Genomic DNA, 20,593 nt, shown 5'->3' on the forward strand with positions numbered 1-20,593 from the left:
TGCAGTAAGGAAACGCCACTTTTAACCCATTGCAATTAAGTGTATGCAGATAAGAAAAGGGCTGGGAGGGAAAGGAGGATGATCCAGCAAAATTAAGCTGTTGCTTGTGATTGCTGGTTTGACAGCAGGAAGAAGCAGAAGCAATTCCTCCCCGAAGCTGTCAAAACTGTTCCTAGTTCTTTTTCTGCCTTTGCAAGGGCAGCCATATAAGGCAGATAGAAGGGAGGGCTCCTGCCTTGATCAGGGTGGGACTTGATAAGCTGAGACAGTCAGGCAGCAGTTTCTCTCCCTGCACCTATTCAGGGAGTATGCTACGTGGAGCTGAAGGAGCATTAAGGAGAAGGAATAGAAGGACATGCAACAAGATAAAGTAGGTTCAGGGTTTTCTGTGTTTTGTGTCTGACTGTGGGGGATGCCCTGTTTTGATCAAGCAGGCTAGCAAATGTGTTTCAAGTGGCTTTGTTTGCAACTGCTGGGTAGCTGGCCTTTGCTTCAAGCGCTTGGCTAGATAGCCTCAGCACCCTAAAATGAATCATATGGAAGGAGTGTACTTCTCATAGATGTTTCTTATGTTCTTGTTATAGTCAGACTTTGATGAAGGCCTGTGTGTTTTAACTTTAATATTCAGTCCCTCCAGCTTTTCATTGTTCAGAGAAAGGTTGAGGGAAAACAAGTATTTCTCTATTTGCCATAGCACTAATGTAGAAATGCATCAGTTCACCTTACCATGGCCAGTGTTCAGAAATGAGCATGCTGTAACTGACATTCTCTCTCTAAATTACTTGATTCTGCTGAGAATAAAGTAACTGAAAATGTGGGTGTGAGTCTCTCCTCCTCTTCAGAAGAGCAGTAAGCTACAACTCTATGGCACGTGGCATTTATATTGCAGATAACTACATTACAATATGACATTACAGACATAATTTTAACATTGACATCAGCAGTGCTTTGAAGTTCCAAGTACATCTCATGATACTTTTAATAGTCTAATATTTTCACAATTTTTTCATATTTCTGTTTTAGCTAAGCATGTCAGATAAGGAACCTTTTCATGGTGGTGTGAAAGAAATGAGGCAGTAGAAAACAGTTACATTTCAGGAAGACAGATGCTCTCAATCTCACAAAATTATTAATATTGCTGCTAAGTATTTGTATTCACAGCAGTTTAAATCTGCCCCATGAAATACATATTGATCTATAAGAGCCTTATTTTCTATTTTGTGTTCTCTAGGTACTTGCTTGAGAGTAGCAGAGTTAGCAGCAAACGCTAACTAAAGAAAGATAGAGATAAATAAATAAATAAAGAAAGAAAGAAAGAAAGAAAGAAAGATAAAGAAAATCAAGAATCAGGCCAGGAATCTTTCATCTTTTGCCTTTTAACAATATTAACCTCTCAGAGACAGTTATTATTAATGGCATTGTAATTTCTACACTTGATTAGAGTTGTTCCTGAGTACCATGGACTGCAAGATCAGATCTCATAAGGTGACTGAAAGAATTCATTTAAAATCTTTTTGTAACATTGATGCTCAAGATAAGAACTCCTGAGGTGTAGGTGTTAAGTTCAAAACTTCAATCAGGTGTATTTCAGTTAACAGCAAGTTTATAAATTCTAGGAAATTTTCACAGGTCCACTTCTAATCAGGTCACTTCAAGAACTGCTCAGCTTAAAATAATGTCAAATGGGTCAACTCCCAAGGCAATGCTGCTGCTGTATTTGTGTTGCACTGTTTAAATAGTTTTAAGATTCTTCCCTCACAAATGTAACTGTGAATCTCAATTTTCTTTCTTCCTCTAGAACTCAGCCTCTTTCCTTTTCCAGCCTCCTGTTGCTTCTGGCATCTAGCATGCAGCATTGTCTAATACGTTTCTCTGATTTAATTTCAGAGGCTGTGAGTGACAGCAGGTGACAGGCTGACAGCTCACACTTGTGTCACAGAGAAGCTCCATGATAACAGCAGAAAGTCATCCTATCAGCTGCTGGAGAACACCCTCAGCAGTGAGGACATACAATACCTTCTTTGTGATTTTAAATATTGATCAGCGTTAGTAATACCTGTGTGTTATTACAGCATGTCCTGTGATAGTGGAGAAACTGTTGGGCACCCTGTGTATAACCGCTGTGGACAGGTGCAAGGATCCGCTTCCCAGCTGAGTAGTCTAAACGGAAATAGGGAATCTGCAGCGTTGCTCGGAGTCAGAGGGAGCTTAAGCAATATGCAGTATTCTTCTGTGGCGCTGGATCCAGAAACCCCAGGGAATAATGGATCCGGGATTCCCCACAACCCTGAGGAAGGCACAAGAGATGCAGCCTTGGCAGAAGGTGAAGTTCGCAGGGCCTGTACAACAAAGTGTTTCTATAGCCGTTACTTAGCTAAAACTAGTACGCAGGGAGATGTCTACAACTTCCTGGAGAGGCCCAGTGGATGGAAGTGTTTTATCTATCATTTCACTGTGTAAGTACCTACATTTTCACATCATATTTGGTGTAAGGAAAATCAAACCGTGCCCTTAATCAGGCAGAAATCATACTTGAGTAGCATCGTCAGTACTTGATCTCCTGAGCTGAACACCTGTTACATGAGTAATCCTACTGAAAGCAATGCAAAAGCCAGTTTCTTGAAGGATCAGATGCTATCCATTAACATTTCCAGAGGAGGGCTTTTTATTTTTCACGTGATATTTGTCAGGTTTACACAGTGTATTTGGTATTTCTGAGGGGAAGTCGTATATGCTTGTGGCGGTTTTTATTGCTGCCTTAGCTGCTTTACGTTGTTCTACCTTCAGACACTGCAGTTTTTATCATGGCATGTGGAAGGTTCAGCTGTGATGACAGTCAATAAGTGTAAGTCAGTTTTGCTCATGCTGAAGTGCCAGAACAAGTGATCTCTTGGATATTCATAACATTACTAATTTGAATTAATTTACAGCCATGAACACATAATGAGTACAAATTTAGCAAAAATTTTTCATTATACCTTGTATGTAGTACACACAATGATGAAATTAAGGCTTCCATTTACCCTTGCAAAACAGTGGTTAATATATTAGTACAGCTGTTACTGTTTTATTTGAGCTGCTTATAGTACCTGTCAAGCTTGGCAAGAACTCAGTTACTGTTTTGAATGCTGCTTAGAAGAATGATAATTTATCATTTTAGCTGTAGAAAGGGTCCAGTTGTGCTCTTGATGAGGCAAGAGGAAGTTTTACTGGCTATAGTGTATGTAAACTGAACCAAAAGTCCTTGCTTTTATTATAAAATTAGCATATATCCTAAGGAAATGCAGAGTGTTGAAATGACTCTGTTTGTCTTAGATGAACTTTTCTGTGACGTGACTGCATTTTGGAAAAACCATTATCACTTATTGTAGTCAGTAGCTGCCCAGAGAAATATATGGTAATTCTAAGAATGAATCATAATGCTTCTATTTGGCATGGAATAGATGGTTTTATTAATATTTACTGCCTTTCACCACTCAAAATCATATATGGATTTTTTTAAAAGGGTTATTTGATTCATGAAATTTTGCCAAGTAAAAGGATAGGGCCTCTTTCAAGTATGCTTATAGTATACAACAGTCCCTAAGGCTTAAACGAGTGTAATTTTGTGAAGATTCAAATATGTGAATGGTAATGATTTAAGCCTATTTGGGGTTGGGTCCTCTTGCTAAAATACAGTTGTTTCATCCTCTGCTTTCATCTCATACCTTTAGTATGGATTTATATTCTGCAATGGTCATTAAAATAAATAAATAAATAAATAAATAAAATCTACGCACACACACCCATCAAGAAAATTGGAGAAAATAGGATTTTTTTTAACTGTTCAAGGATTCCTGACTTTAACGAAAGAATATGTAAACTGACCTCCTTTAAATGCTTTTTCTTTGAGATTACTTGAAACTTTTTAGACATAATTTTTGGCCAGTATTTTTTCTTAAGAATATTTGTCCTACTAATTATCCCAATAACTACATGGCGTGTTTATTTACATAACAAGTTTCTGGTTTGGAAAGAACATCCTTTACAACACTAATTATCACTAAATTTAAACATTGTTAATAAAGTGCTAATCTAAAATACAGTTAATTCGATAATGAGAACAAGCTGTCATTTCTTATAAAAGGTTTCCCATGTTGTATCTGTGGGTTTGGGGTAATTTATGCAGAGTTGATATGATGATGACTGTTTTCATGACAAATGCATTCTTCCAAGTATGTAGATGATGTTTGTATAGCCTGGAGGAGCTGGATGTGCAGTGTCCCTTCATTGTCCTTTCGTCCTTCATGTGCCACAAAGATCTCATAATTTATATATAAACTTGTGGGACTTTTCTATCCAAGAGGGACTGGAGTCTCTTCTGATCTGGAGCCAGTTCAGCTACAATCCCCCTAACTTTCCAGAAACAGGCAAGGCGAGGGAACAGCAAGTGCTCCAGGAGGTGACCTTCCTCTTACATTCTGAAATTACCAAGATAATATCATCTCCTATAACATTTGTAGTGTGTCTGATGCTTCAAGTTCCTTTTAAGGGAGTAAACTTGTGCTTCTTAAGGAACTTTATAATATGTGTTAGAAAAGGGAATTATTTTTACCTAATTAAATCTAGAATTTGTGTTGTTTTAGTGGAGTTATTCTAAGCTAAAATTATGGTTTCAAAACAGAACACTTGCAGGAGTGAGTGGATTTGCTTGAGAATTCCCCCTCCCAGTCCTGGAAACCTCACTAAGGTAATTTTCAGCTTCACTGTAGGTACTGTGAAAAACTTAACTCCTGAAATCCCCAGGAACAGGGTAGAGGATCTCACTGACAAGTTAGAAAGAGATGTGGGCTTGAGAAACAGCTGTGATGTGTAGTAGTAATATATTGACCCTAACCAACCAATTCTTGTGGCTATGTAAATCTTTAAGGCATTGGATACCAATATATGTTAGAGTCCAGCTTTTTGCCATATGGTCCTCAGTCCAGAAAATGAAGTGTGTGCCTGGCTTGAATTTGATGTCTAAACTCAGCTATGCACTTGATTTAATCATAGCCAAATGTGAAGATATTAAGGTATAAACCTCATATTTCATCTTTTGAATGAAAGATAAGTCTATCTTGGTGATGAATTCTGGATGGTAATGAAGTGGCAAATCCCCACATTTAAATCATTTAATTGCAAGTGGAGCCTTATTTATGTCATGTTTCTGAAACAGATATATATATATATATATACATTTAATTACAACTGGAATGGCTTGATTATAGTTTAGAATATTGTGTTAATTTGGCTAAAATGTTGTGTTCACATACATTTGAACTGAGTGGTGAGGGGTGAAGTTGGACAATTTTCCTGATAGTAAGATTATTGACCCCTATTTAAAAACAGGTAGAAATGATCATAAACTAAACTGAGAATTATGTAGATGCTCAGAGTGCTAGAATGCAGTTGTGGTGGGCAATGTTACACTGCCAAGCCTTTGCAGGCCACCTTGGCCATTGGCAAAGGGTGAAGATGGTGCAGTTTTTCTGCCATGTTTGTAGAGACAACGAACCAGAAGTAGGAAGGTATGACTTAAGCCTGTTGAAAGAAGAGGATCACTCTATGTGCACCCTCATGCACTCATACACTGAAGTGGTCACCAGTAATAAACCGGTATGGTTTAACTTGTGTTCAGGGAGAAGAGGTAACTGATCGCTATCTTGTTATTTTGTTCTGTGAGTGATGTAGGCCACCTTGTGTCGGCTTAAGGCTATGTCTACATCACTGCTCAGCCCTGTGCTGCACAGCTGCCCCAGCCCAGGTTCCAAGAAGAAAGCAACTGAGTTTGCACGGATTTGCACCAAGGCTAACCGGCCTTATATCTGAGCAAGCAAGGTGGATCCATAGTACCTTTTCCCCTCAGATACACCCTGTTGTTTTTACTCACAGCAGTCCAATTGCCTTGTTCTATCTTTTCCATTTCTCTGGAACATCCTAATTGTGACTTAATTTTGGTCTTTTCAGCTGCTGTTGGCTGGGTAGCTTTTTTTCAGTTACAAGCCAGAAGCTTAGAGGGAGCCTGGGTGGGTAGCACTTGGACTAAGAAGTGAGGAAGCAGAACAAATGGCTACCTGAGTGTGGTGGAACAGGGACAGAGGAGAACCTGGGACCTGTAGACAGAAGGCTAGATTGTGTTGTCATAAAAACAGACTGGTGGCAGTGATGTTGAAACTGGAGGAAAAGCAGTACAAAAGCAGGCTAGCTCAAGAACAAAGGGAAGCAGACTTAAGCAGGAAGGACAAATTAAAAAAGGACTAGCAACTTTTGGAGATCAGAAGTCTAGATATAGGCACAAAGAATTGGATCTCTGGGACAGCTGTATATGGTCAAGAAGTTTAGAGAGCCACTGGGAGGAAGAAGGGGTAGGAGATGACATCTGGAAGCTAGGGGAAAGAGGGAGCGTGGAATTCATGACGGGAGAAGGCACCTTTCACCCATAGGCAACTGGTTTGAATCTTGTCCAACATAATAGTGAAGAAGTAATGACTATGGGGAGATACAAAAGGAGCTGTTGGTCTCAGTCCAGTTCTTAGCGAACGGATGTCAGCATCACTGCTGGAGTTAGCACAGCTGGAAGGCTTGCTGGCAGTCAGTAGAGAAACCACAGGCTGGTTGAAAAGGGAGGCAAGACTAAGGCAAGAGGGAGGCCCATGAGAGGGACTCTGAGATTGTGTTCTCAGGCCTGCCATTTTCTTGTTGTGTAACACTGTTGAAGTTAAAGTGAGAACTTGCAGCTGTTCCAGGTTACTTTGTGCTGGTTTGGCCACTTGTTAAATGAGTGTTAGACCTTGCTCTCATTTAAAAGTGAGACCAGTCTTTATATCCTGTAACTTCCCATGGGATGGGGTGAGCTGATCTGACAACCCATTTCTAACAAATTACCTCCAGTTCTGCTCTCCTTATCCACCTTAGCCATTCAGCTTCCTCCTGCCAACTCTAGCTGTCCTCGGATATCCTTGGATAACCTGTTCAACTTACAATGTTAGGAGAAACCTAGCCCAGCAGGAAAAAGTGGATGATCTTCTGTCATGTTAGTAGTACACATCCAGCATCTTGGAAGTACTGTCCACTATTGTTCTCTTAGTGCTCCTAGTGGATCATTGTCACCTGTTAAATTTAATATGAAATTGTACAGAATAATTGCAAAGTAACACTGCAAATCATCTGGCAAGTACTGCGGACCACCTGGTTTGACTGCAAAACATTTCACAAATGCAGAGTTTGCCTAGCAACAAAGTCTGCTCTCCAGGCTCATTTATGATTTATGGGGAAACAACTCCTCCAAATGGTGACTCAGAAAGAATAATGGCTATTGCTTTGAATCATTCCTAGGGGATGCTGCCTGTCTCTCTGTTGACTGCGTGGGAAAGATGAGGAGAGATTATGGTTTCACAAGAGCTGGCATAATAGTTTACTGATACAAAGAGTATAATGTTTCTTCTCTCACCTTCCCTTCTTCCGTCCTGGCCCCATATTTCTCCTGTGTAACATATGCTGCTTCTGGGAGTCACTGTAGCACACTTAACCTAAGTCAACAAGTAATGACAGAAGTCTAGCACAGCAAGAAGGTGAATAGATTTTTGTTACCTTAAGGGGTTACAGCATGTCAGCAAATGGTCTGATGGTGCTGGAACCAGTACTAACCAGTTGGCCAGGACTGGGATGGGATGAGGGAGAGCCCTGTTTTTTTTTGCCACTAGAACTGCGGTGTTAGCTCAGTTTCATATGAAAACCTTCTCTAAGTTTACTTTGTTACTTCATCCTTCAGACTGCTTCCCACAGCTTCTTCATAGAGAGGTACACACGTACACACATGTACATGTTCCTGGTAGCTTGTTGGAAAGAGCTCATCTAAGGAATTACTGTTGAGGAATTTAAAAGTGTGTGATCCTTACAAGAATACGAAAAATATCAATAATGTCACTAACTTGAAACTTTGGGAGGAAAGTGCAGATGGTCATGAACATGTTTGTAAAATGGGGGCTGGACAGCTAAGGGTTTTTCTCTTTAGAAAAGATTCTGTGTACTGACATTTTTGTCACCATGAGTAATACAAAAAAAGCCCCACCAGAGTTCAGAATATTGGGACAAATTAAAAATTGAAATTTTCTCTTACGATTGTTTCTCTTCAGACTTTGCTTTCTCGTTTTTTTTTCAGTTCTTCCACCTTCATGTAGAAATGCTGTAGTTGTATTCTGTTAATGCAGTTGAAGAAGAGCCACCATTCTGGCTGATACTCCATTTTTTTTTTTGGCATACAGCTGCCAATTATGTAAAGAACATGAAAAGGCAAAAATATAAGGATCTGGTGATTCCTTTTAATGACTGTGGGGCATTTGCCTGCATGTCGTGTGGTTGGTTTGGGTGTAGCAGCTCTCAGCTAGTGAAGCTTAATATATACATTGCAAGTAAGCTAGCATAGTGTTCCCCTGCTTCAGTTTTTATCTGTAAATGGAGCCTATAGTCCCATTATTTATAACTGTTTATGTCAAAGGGTCTTTTAGATTCCAATTTTTGTTCTTTCCACAATTATCTCTAGAATGTGAACAGATATTTTGCCTTTTCCAATGATGTGATTGTAACATGATCAACATGAGCAACAACTAAAGTTCAGAGTAATTATAAGCATATGACTGCTATTGAGATTCTGGTTTTGACCTCTAGCTCACACCTTAGGTCTGGACATGGTGTGGTTTCATAAGGGTAAATTAGGGATTATTATCATCATCATTATCAGGCTTAGGATGTTTCTTGCCAGCATAACAGTTACTTATTTAGACATTTTATACAGAATTGAACTGATGAATTTTCCAATTTGGAACTACAGTATCCACTTTTCATCTATAGTCCAGCTACAGAGAGGAACTAACCTGATGTCTATGATGATGAGCTTCAGGTACCAAAAGATGAGCAGTATTAAACAGAAGAAACTCAAGAACTAGGGATGCATGTTCAATTGGATGATACGGTGGAATAGCTTAAGTTGCTAATGGAAGTGAAGTAATATTAAACAGAATTGTCTTTAGGATTCTGAAAGTTCTAAGATTCAGCTGTTCTAAAACTACATGGGGACAGCTACTAATTTTTAGCCTCTTTTCCTAAGGATATGAGGTTTATTCAACCACACTGTCTGAGTGCATCTGTCTGAAAGTGCCTTACCAAAAACTTTTAAGCCAGTTGGCAATTTCAACCAATATTGACAGAGGATGAGACATGCCAGAGATACTAAGTTACTTCATGTTTTGTTAAAATCAGCATTTGGATAGAGGAGAAATAAATTAATAACCCCAAAGATGAAAATATTTCATTTTGAGCTCAATTAGATTGGCACCAGAGAGTCTTTTCACAAGAGAGATGTTACAAACGTTCCTAAGGAAGAGCTGATCTGAGCATGCTTCACTTTAGGCACAGAATAACCTAACCACAGGGCACAAAGCCACAGAGTACATAAGTTTTATTTTCATTTTTTGAAATTATTGATGACTTTTTCCATCATTTATTTAAGAAATCCAATCCATCTTATTCTAGAAGCTAAATTTTGTAGTAGACTGGAATGAATACGCACTAATGTCTCCACAGGCTAATGTTGTTACTATAGTGAAACCATTTGTTTCTATAGTGAAAATAAATACTGTAGTGTGGTATTGATATGGTAATAGTAATGGAATTTGTTTATGCTTTTGTGGAAAAAATCCTTTGCTCTTTCATAAGCCAGCAAAATAAAAAGTTACTCCTTGATGTTAACATTACAATTGCTCATTAACTTGTGGACTTCACATGGTATAAAATTCAAGAAGAAAAGTGTTTATGCTACCTTCATGATAATCAAGCTGGCATTAACTTATTGCTGAATATATTTGCACAGCATCATGATATGCATTTATTCTTTCCCCCTTTTTTTATACTGAACCTAAGAAACACCAATTAATGTGAGTTCTACAAAGAGGCTGGTGTTACTTTGTAAATGGCGGTGCTAATTTCCTGTCCCTGTGGATATGTGTCATAGATCATATGCCAAAACCTACTGATTTTTTGGTCTCACAGTCAAGGTCAGTGATAAATGTATCAGAATCATGGACACTGATCATGAAGTCAATGCTGAACTTTTTCTGTCAATGCTTAAAGAACTGATTAGGTCTCTTCCAGAAAGTCTTAGTCATATAGAAACAAAATGGAAGCTTGACTCCTGTGCCGGGGAAGGAGAGGACATCCAGAACCTCAAGATATGGAGGTAAGAATAAAAAAAGACAAACGTAGCAGCACAGACTTTAGTGGAAGATACAGACACTCAGTTAAATCAGGCAGCTTAAATCCTAGGAATGTCAGGGCACTGAAAAAAAGATTTCTGTAAGATCAGTGGATTCATGAATGTGATTTGTCAGTTCTGGACTACTTCTGAATAATCAAAACTTGGTCTCCCCCTGAGTGACGTGTCACCAAACCATGTGTGCCCAGTCTTCCCCAGCAGCAAAACACAGGTCAGTGTTTATCGTGCAAAAGTAGGATAATGCATAGGCAAAACCCAAACCTCACTGCTCTGTAAGAAGCAGCAAATAGGTTCCTCAATGCTTTGAAAAGGTGAAATACTTTACTAATAGGAGCTGTGGATGTTTTAAAAATATATCTTTAGGCAGTTGATTCAGAAAGTTGCTTTGAAGTGGGAGATCTTTTTGTATGATGTGTGGCCCATGCTGCGATTTGAACAACATTGGTATTATCTATTGATTCAAAGTAGTTTGTGGCAATTTATACATCTGCAGGTGAAAATACAGAATAGTAGTGTGTGTTTGTAAGTTACCTTTTAGATTTTATAGGTGGTGTAGAAATATTACCTAGTTACTTCTGATTGGAGCCAACTGAACAACCTCATTTTACATGCAGTGGGGCTATCTGGCATTTCTGGGTGCACCCTAGAATGATCTGAAGGAAAAACTGAAAGCAGATATCATCAATATACCTATGTTATAGATGGAATTTTCCTTTGGTTGAGGGCTTCAAATACCTGAAAACATTATATTCTGAGGCAAAACACAAAGTCAGATATGCCCAAACTGCCTCCAGGCAGTCTGCCTGTTAGTGAGTCCAAAGCTAGGCAAGATTCCATTAAAACCTGTCTGGTCTCCTTCTCCAGTTCTGCTGAAACCAGCACATTCCCAGACTACTTTCTAATTTTAACATATTGGTATTTTCAGCAGAAAAATTGTTCCTTTACCAAAATTTCCAACCAACTTTAATTTGTGTGTGATCATATATGTATAAGCACAAGACCTTTCAACAAAACATCAAGCCTCAGGAGCCTGGAAATAGATCTGTGAGAGAACTGAGGAACATCAAAACTTGCCTGCAAAGGCACATGGACAACCTTCTCTTTATGACTTAGCCAGAAACTCCTTTGGATAACAAAAATACGTAAGCACTAGGGATGAGGTTTTATTCAGACTGGAAGGAATGTTTTCTAGAAGCACATGGCTAGTCAATATAAGAGTATAGTCCCATTTAGAAGAAAGTGAAGTACTTCATGCACTCAGGAATAGGAATATCTTGCACTTTTATAACATAAAAAAAATTCTCTCCTTAATTTTCCTGCCACAAAATAATCACTTAAAATAAAAAGCAGCCTATGCTTCTAGAGCCCCTCAGAGAACTTTCTGTTGGATACACTCATTTATTCTCCACAACAGAATACTAAAACTATTGGTCTCTGATGGACAACTCTGTAGTCTAGCATGAAGAAAAAAGCTGAAGCTCTAATGAGAGTAGTTGAACAGAGCTTTACTTGGGCATACTAACATCAATCAAATCTCTTTTTCTTGTAATTTAGCTGAAGCAACAGGATTTCTTCTGTCCTAGTGTGCTAGTAGAACAGAACATTTTGCCTTCGCCTCTTGCTGCAGCAAATGGTAGATAGGATAATAAAATTATCAAAGAAATAATAATAAGGAGGAAATTCTTTCCTGTTAGGGTGATGAGGCACTGGAATGGGTTGCACAGGGAGGTTGTGAATGCTCCATCCCTGGCAATGTTCAAGGCCAGGTTGGATGAAGCATTGGGTGATATGGTTTAGTGTGAGGCGTCCCTGCCCATGGCAGGGGGTTTGGAACTTGATGATCTTAAGGTCCTTTCCAACCCTAACTATTCTATGATTCTAGAAAAAAATAAGGTTTGGATCTAATTTAAATTGGAGACACATATAAGTCATTTAAGATTATTTAGCTGAAGGGCTTTCATATAGTGAAGTAAGTCACAGTTTTGAGGAAAGAGCACAGCAGGGGAAAGGCATGTCTGGTTGTCTTTAAAACATCAGTGATCCATGATCAAAGCATCTAAATACTACAGAGCATAGGTTTCAGTAGCTTTCCTATAATATTTTTTGTTGATTTTCTTTCTCTACAGAGCTCATATTTTTCTAAAAATGTTTTCTTCTCTGAACACATCCTTGCAGAGTCAATTGAGTTTGGCAGGCCGAAAAGGCTACAAAGCTACTATTTTGTATTTGGTTGCCAAGGAGTGTATCTCTGTTTACTAGTTCGTAAATTTGTCTTCTCCTCACTCATCCCCTTTTTCTTGTTCAAGCGATAACATTCCCACAAGCATCTCATATATCAACGCTTCAAGTGCACTTATCTGCAGTAGATAAACACAGGCAAAGAAATGGCATTATTTGATGCAAAACTTAAAAGGAGGAATTATTAATATTTCTCCTTTAAGAGCTTTCATTAGGTTTGTCTTCCATGGAAAATGAGATTGCTATAGCACGACCTTGAAAGAGTTCACCCTTGATAAAGTACTTGACATCATTTTGCTCACAGTGTTGTAGTTAACTTACTAGCTCCAAGTGTTTGTAGGCCTCAGTAGAACATACTTGTGGACAATTAATCTACTAAATAGAATTTGTCCCTGACTACAAAACCAAGAGAAACATGTTTACAGTTGCGCTAGCTACTTTCCAAAATGAAACAATGTTTAGGAAGATCAGGGCACAAAGAGGCACTCATTTGTAACCTTTAACCCTGGTTGATTAGCTGTCCAATGTATTACTGCCTATTTAAATTTGTTACTGCATGAAACGAAGTTAAGGATGATGGCTTCAACACATTGCTGAAAAAAGCAGTAGTTTTTTGTCTTTTTTTTTTTTTATGCATGAGGCTTAAGGAATTTAGGGGAAATAAAGTAATACTAAAATTTACTGTACATTAGTAAGACTTCTTTTGGGAAAGCATAGCAATTCTGTCTTGTGTTGGTGTGAACTTCTTTAAGTGAGAATCCAAAACCATATGAGAAATTCTCAGGTAATTCTGTTCCATCTGCTAAGTAAAACTTTTTTTTTTTAAGAGGCAGCAAGGAAAAGTCTGCAAAGAAGTTATTTGAGGTAAGTTTCTGTCTTCATAAAAGTAAAAAAAGAAGGAAAAGAAAGCCACGTGTTTTGAGAGGAAATACTTCTCTATTTTTAACAGCTATATGGTGGAAAAGGAAAACAGTATTTGCTGAAGTGATAGCTCAAACTATGACTTGGCATCCTCAGGAGTCACAGAAAGATTCAGAGATACACAAAATACCAGAAAGCAGCACCTAAGTTCTCAGTTCAGGGTACGAAAGAGTGGACCAACTCTACTAGTTGCTAATTATTTATATCTCCTCCTTACCAGCTCCTTTCCTTTAGGAGCTGAACAGCCGCCAACAAGTGAGACTGTTCTCTGCTGATGTAAATAACTGCTTGAAGCAAGTAAACAGTCACAAACTGCTTTCACTCCCTTCCATCATAGAGAACTGCCCTTTGCAGGAGAGAGTATGGATAGCAGGGAACATGAGAAGGCCAAATTGGCAGCTGGTGGAGAAAGGGAAATTGCCACATGACAAGCTTTAAATACTTTCACCCCAAGCCAACAATATCAAAAACACCCATCCACTTATCCTACCTATAAGTATCCCAGAAATCTAATCAGAAATATTTAGGTAGACCCAGGATCTGGTTGTCACTTGTTGACAAGTTAACACTGGTAGACTTTGCCACTGCGGTTAGAGAAAAAGCTTGTTTTTCCAACAAAAACATGAAATGAGGCCTAAAGGCAAACCAGTGGTATTTAGTGGTAAGTCTTGCTAAAGGTTTGTATGTGTTACCATATATTCAACTATTGTTCTGTTCTTTATAAGGAATTTGGCTCTTGCCCAAGGTTCTTTTCCTCCACTGTGTTTAAAAAGGTCGTTGGTTAGAGCTATGTTTAGCATCCCAGAAGCTGTTAGGAGCAATCCACAAGGAGGTTTTCTGATTGCCTAAGAGGCAACAGACCTGCAGCTTGTTTGGTTCTGCAGATCAGTTGGCAATTAGTTAAGCCATTTATCTTTAAGGTTAGACTTGTCAAAACTAGCCTGCACTCTATTGCATGGCTCAATAATAGAAATAGTAACCTTTAAAAAAATGAAGGCAGTATATGCTGACTTGTGGTTTAAAGATATTGTAGGGAGAAGGAAATGCTGTTCCACTGTATAGAGAAAATCGTGCAGAAGGATTGTTTATTTCTATGGGAGTGGATTTACTTAGGGTGCAAGGGAGACTTGACCCTTGTTGCAGCTACTTGTCTCTAGCACTTTTGTCATAACACGTTCACAGCTTACTCTCTCAGCTCAGCCCCGTGGCTTCTTTCTAACAGCCTTTGGTGTGCACTGAGAATATAAAGAGCTCAGCTGCTATGGCAGGGACATTGACAGCCATAGCTGAAACCTGTCTCTGGTGCTGCCATGTAAACCGTAGGTCCTGAGTGGTATCACAAGGGGCTCAGCTCCAGGACACACATCCAGTGGTAGGAGAGGGTGGTCTCAGCTTCTTCACACTGAGCTTGTGTCCACCCATGAACTGCTACCTGTGTTAAGTGAAAGGGATCATATATATACCGTATATCAGTGCCTGGAACAGTACCACTTCAGGTTTTGTATGCTTTTATATCTTAAAATGCTTCTGTTACTTTTGCCATCTTCAGTCTGTCTGACTCTGGTTAACAATACCAGAAATTATCCCTTATCTGTTTCAAGTTCGGTTTCTAAACACTTCAAGTAAAGAATGGGAAGATCTATTTTCATGTTGGTTGTGAGGAGTAGTAATTAGGTGCTTGCCATTCCCACTCACTTCAGCATGGAATCATCATGGAGATGTCAGACTGCAGTTGCCCACAGACTTGCCTACAGCAAGATTATTAGAGCATCTCAGGTCTAAACCCTCTGGGATTAATTGGGAAAAGGAAGAATGGATGTGTTTGAATTTTAAAGCATCACTAGTGGGGGAGGTTTCCAGCATTTTGGGGAGTTGTAATCACAAAGGAGCTCTTGGTATTGGGAAAGCCTTGGTTTAGGGCACCTCTTACACTCAGAGGAACTTGTCTTCTGGGACTATGCTGAGGAAAATTCGAGGGGAAAAAAAGAGGCTTATAAAAGGCGGAAGTGAGGACGGCCGGCCTGGAAAGAATACAGGGATGTTGTCCGTGAAGCTAGGGACCAGGTTAGGAAAGCTAAGGCCCAGTTAGAATTAAACTTGGCTAGGGATGTGAAAGATAACAGGAAGGGATTCTATAGTTATATTGCAGATAAAAGACAGACTAGGGACAATGTGGGCCCTCTCTGGAAGCTATCAGGAGAACTGGCTACCCTGGATTTGGAGAAGGCTGAGGTTCTTAATGACTTCTTTGCCTCGGCCTTCAATGGCAAAGGCTCTGACCACACCACCCAAGTCTTGGAAGGCAGGTGCAGGGACTGTGAGAATGAAGACCTCGGGTCCACTGTAGGAGAGGATCTGGTTCGAGACCATCCTAAGAACCTGAACGTACACAAGTCCATGGGACCTGACGAAATCCACCCGTGGGTCCTGAAGGAGCTGGTGAATGAAGTTGCTCAGCCATTGCCATCATATTTGAAAAATCATGTCAGTCAGGTGAAATTCCTGATGACTGGAAAAAGGGAAATATAACCCCCATTTTCAAGAAGGGGAAAGTGGATGACCCAGGGAATTACAGACCAGTCAGTGTCACCTCTGTACATGGCAAAATCTTGGAGCAGATTCTCCTGGAAGGCATGCTAAGGCACATGAAAATCAACAATGTGCTTGGTGACAGCCAGCATGGCTTCACTAAGGGGAAATCCTGCCTGACCAATGTAGTGGCCTTCTACGATGGGGCTACAGAATGGATGGACAAGGGTAGAGCAGTTGATGTCATCTACCTGGATTTGTGCAAAGCATTTGACACTGTCCCACATGACATCCTTGTCTCTAAATTGGGAGAGACATCAATTTGATAGGTGAACCAGTCAGTGGATACAGAACTGGCTGGATGGCAGCAAGCAAAGAGTTGTGGTCAATGGCTCAATATCTGGCTGAAGACCAGTAACGAGTGGTGTCCCCCAGGGATCAGTGTTGGGACCAGTCTTGTTCAGCATCTTTGTCGCTGACATGGACAGTGGGATTGAGTGCGCCCTCAGCAAGTTTGCTGATGACACCAAGCTGTGTGGTTTGGTTGATACCCTGGAGGGAAGGAATGCCATCCAGAGGGACCTTGACACACTTGTGAGGTGGGCTGATGCCAACCTCATGAAGTTTAACCATGACAAGTGCAAGGTCCTACACCTGGGTTGGAGCAATCCCAGGCACAGCTGGGTTGGGCAGAGAAGAGATTCAGAGCAGCCCTGCGGAGAAGGACTTGGGGGTGTTGGTTGATGGGAAAATGAGCATGAGCTGGCTTCAATGTGTGCTCGCAGCCCAGAAAGCCAACCATATCCTGGGCTGCATCAGAAGAAGCGTGACCAGCAGGTTGAAGGAGGTGATCCTGCCCCTCTACTCTGCTCTCGTGAGACCTCACTTGGAACACTGTGTGCAGTTCTGGTGTCCTCAGCATAAAAAGGACATGGAACTGTTGGAACAAGTGCAGAGGAGGGCCACGAGGATGATCAGGGGACTGGAGCACCTCCCGTATGAAGACAGGCTGAGGAAGTTGGGGCTGTTCAGCCTGGAGAAGAGAAGGCTGCATGGTGACCTCATATCAGCCTTCCAGTACCTGAAGGAGGTCTATGAGGATGCTGTGGAGGGACTCTTCGTTAGGGGCTGTAGTGACAGGACAAGGGGTAGTGTGTTAAACAGGGGCAGTTTAGATTGGATATAAGGAAGAAGTTCTTTACTGTAAGGGTAGTGAGGCACTGGAATGTGTCCCAAGAAGTTGTGAATTCTACATCCCTGGTGGTGATCAAGGCCAGGTTGGACAGAGCCTTGGGTGAGACGGTTTAGTGTGAGGTGTCCCTGCCCTTGGCAGGGGGTTGGAACTGGATGAACTTAAGGTCCTTTCCAACCCTAACTGTTCTATGATTCTATGACTCAAAACTAGATGGTATAAGGCTGTCACAGAGGAGGAAGCCAACAGAAAGTTGTCACATGTGCATGCCTGAGCAGTAGAACTGAGAGTCTTGGTTTGTTTAGATATTCTGCTGATAGTACTGGAAAGACAGAGCTTTTTACTGAGATTATACACACTAGAAAAAAAAAAATACTGTGTTCTATGTAGTAACTAATGCTGCATACACCTGCCGATCAGGGTATATTTTTTTCTTTGTATTATTTATAGAAAGATGAAATTTAGGTAATCTTGTACAATATTTCCTAGTGGTACTTGTAATGTACAGTAAAACATTGTTTTTGTCAATGCAGAGTGTTTTGTTCCATATATGAAGGACTGTGGAACACAGCTGTGAAAATGGCATTGTTGCTGAAGTTTCATTCTCATGCAGTTAGCAATTATTTTTCAGGCTTTCATCCCACATTTTTTCCTTTTCTAAAGCTAGTATCACTGAGCTTATCTAAGTCATCTTCTTCTTGTCTGAGTGCTGGCTCAGATTCTCACTTTTCTCTGCACAGAGCAAGGAGGAAGCTTGTACTCCACATCAGTGCATAGTCTTGTGGGCTCCCTTAGCCTTCACTTGCTCTGTTCTGCCACCTTTCCGTTCAGCCTGGTGTGCAGCTCTGGCTCCTCTATATGGTTCTGTGGGACAGCACAGGGAGTATAGAGTGCAAGAAATGTGCTGGTCAGTAGGTGGTTGTAGGGAAGGTACAGAGCAGGATGCAGCTGCAGTCAGGTACCAGATGGAGATGTGTAGGGGGGTGCTAGATATAAAGAGAAACTTGAGAGTAGATATGTTACTTTGTTTAATGTCTGACAAGACTTTTGCTGTTTTAAATCTAAAAACTCAGAAATAAGATAGATAAACCTCCAAGTGTTGTAAATGTTTATGTTTTTTTGTCTCAGTAAAAATATTGGGATATCAAAACATGTTATTATTGGCAATATTAAATATAATAATTATCCTATAATCTTTATTTTTAGGAATGATGACTGTTTATGGTTACAACAGAAATTAAAGGGAGCTGCATTTGTTACCTGCAAAATGGGTTCGTGTAGCCTCCTTCTTGACATCCAAAATCGTGTCCAGAATTCACTGTCTCTATAGAGAATACCTATTTTAGCTACAAAAACTCTGTAAGTGAATGAGATGAAAAAACACATCATCAATAGAAAAGAATCTTTATCATCAAAACAAGACAACAGAAGCACACAAAATTATCAAGTGAGCAAAACCACAGTTAACAGCTTGAGTCAGAGATTTTATTTTGCCATGGCCATTTTGCACATTAGCTTCCTTCATAATCCTCCATCATAGCCCTTTGCCCTCCTTCTATATAGAGGAAAAATAGGACTTCAGTCCTTTAACCAAGTGTTTATTACATACTTAGAAAGCTGTGAAAAGCATAAAATAATAGTTTTGACTGGAAGTTCATCATGGTGGGAACGCTTTTCTTGTATATGAGCAGACCATCTTAAACACATTACAAAAAATAAAACGTCTCTTCTTTTTGCCCTTTTCCATGATGTATTAAACTCACTGATATCTGAACAGTGTGCAGGTGTTTTCTTCAATCTGAGTCCCACTTTTAATTTCTTAAGAATCTGGAATCTTCTTAGGTCAGGCTTGATTTATAATATATTTGTCTGTCGCATACTCCTCAAAATATTCTGATTTTGAATGAATAATCACATGTTAGAAGTCATGCAGTAGTAAGAGAAGTGGGTCAGGTCATGGGATTTGTACCTTCACTTACTAGGAAGCAAAATGATCTTTAGCAGTCTGGGTGATCTGCTGGTAATATGTTCCCTAATTCAGTTCAAGAGGTAGATGTGCTGCAGTCATTCATTTAGGTTTTGCATGTGGAAGAAAATGTAACTCACATTCTTGCTGTGGGTTACAACCTATTTTAGAAATGCCTTAATCCAGCCGTAGCTAAAGCAGCAGTCTTTTCACAAAGGCTTCCATAACATTTTGTGTAAAGTTTTTCTCTCCTGTGTGTTCATGGTGGTTTCAATTTTTATTTAGTAGAAAGGGTTGCATATAATGTTCAGATATATATATTTTTTTTTTAAAACTTTGCTGTGAATGTCAGTCTCAAATACATCTTCACCAAAACCTTTAACTTTCATGTGCTTTGTAGGTATTGTTCTGTTGTGTCATGCAGTTGACAGAAGTGACAAACATGGTCACCAGATGTGGACACTTCAGTACTTGAAATTGTTAATAGTGTAGTCTACAAAGAGAAGAAACATTTCTGCTTGACATTAGCAGGAGGGTTTTATATTATTATTTGGATTTGGGAAAGGAGATTACTGAAACTGCGATATATCCAGGTGCTCTGAAGCTAACCCTTCCCTTCTTGCAAAAAGCAAGACATGCTCTTTTATGACTGAAAGTGATCAGCAGTGATTCTACATTTCAAACAAATGCATTTTATATGAGAACATGATACTTTATGCATAGAAAGACCAGCCTGTGTGCTTGAAAAGTGTTGTCTTTGTTATTCATTGGGAAGGAGTGACACTCACTGGCCAGAATATATAGTGCCATAAATTAAGTTAATTTAAAGGGTCATTTGAATGGTTTTAATGTGTGTTTTGGAAATGGGGAGAAAAAAAAGAGAGAGTTTTAACACATAAATACAGGAGGGAAGCAGCAATTAGCTGGAAGTTACAAAACTTGTAGGCTGTATTAGCAGCCTTTGGACAGTTCTACGTCCCTTAGTAAATAAGTGGCACCAATCGTCTTCCTTTATACACCCTTAAGCACATACATCTTGGCACTTTGAATCACCTTTTCTTGACTTTTTCATTTACAAATTTGATTACTTTCACTAAAGCCTAGTAGGAAATGTGGTTGAACATGTAGTGATAATACCTGCAGGGTATGTAGAAATCCTTCTTTGCTTTACTGAAATTGGAAAAGGCGAAAAGGTGTTAAGTGCACTGTTGTATCTTAGAAAATATTTAGCATATGAATTACCCCTGGCTTTTTATTTATTACTGGTGAGAACTGTAAAAGAAGGCAAAGGGATTTTGAAAGGAGGCAACTGAAATGGCAGAGATCTGGAAGAAGTTAATGGGCTGTACTCAAGAGGAAGCCTCCTATACCTTCATACATGTATTTTGCATAGAAATGAGAACTGTGACAATGGTAGGAATAGAACATTAGTCTCATAAAAAAATAAGACCAAGAG

The 20,593-nt window shown here is 39.6% G+C and overlaps 1 protein-coding gene across 2 annotated transcripts in view; it reads left to right on the forward strand.

Annotated features, from left to right (window-relative positions):
* The first annotated feature begins 267 nt into the window (after nt 1-267).
* LOC130608425 (potassium voltage-gated channel subfamily KQT member 1-like) overlaps nt 268-20,593 on the forward strand; it is a 466,916-nt gene continuing 446,590 nt past the window's right edge. The window contains exons 1-2 of one of the 2 annotated variants that reach the window (XM_057426291.1): nt 268-370; nt 1,888-2,456. In XM_057426291.1, coding sequence (XP_057282274.1) covers nt 2,074-2,456 — 383 coding nt within the window. In that variant the 5' untranslated portion in view covers nt 268-370; nt 1,888-2,073. The remainder of the gene's footprint in view (nt 371-1,887; nt 2,457-20,593) is intronic. The other variant, XM_057426299.1, reaches the window with a different exon arrangement.

This window comes from Pezoporus wallicus, unplaced genomic scaffold, assembly GCF_028554395.1.
Source record: "Pezoporus wallicus isolate ANWC-B61680 ecotype Strahan unplaced genomic scaffold, APGP_CSIRO_Pwel_v1 scaffold_3294, whole genome shotgun sequence".
Lineage (NCBI taxonomy): Eukaryota > Metazoa > Chordata > Aves > Psittaciformes > Psittacidae > Pezoporus > Pezoporus wallicus.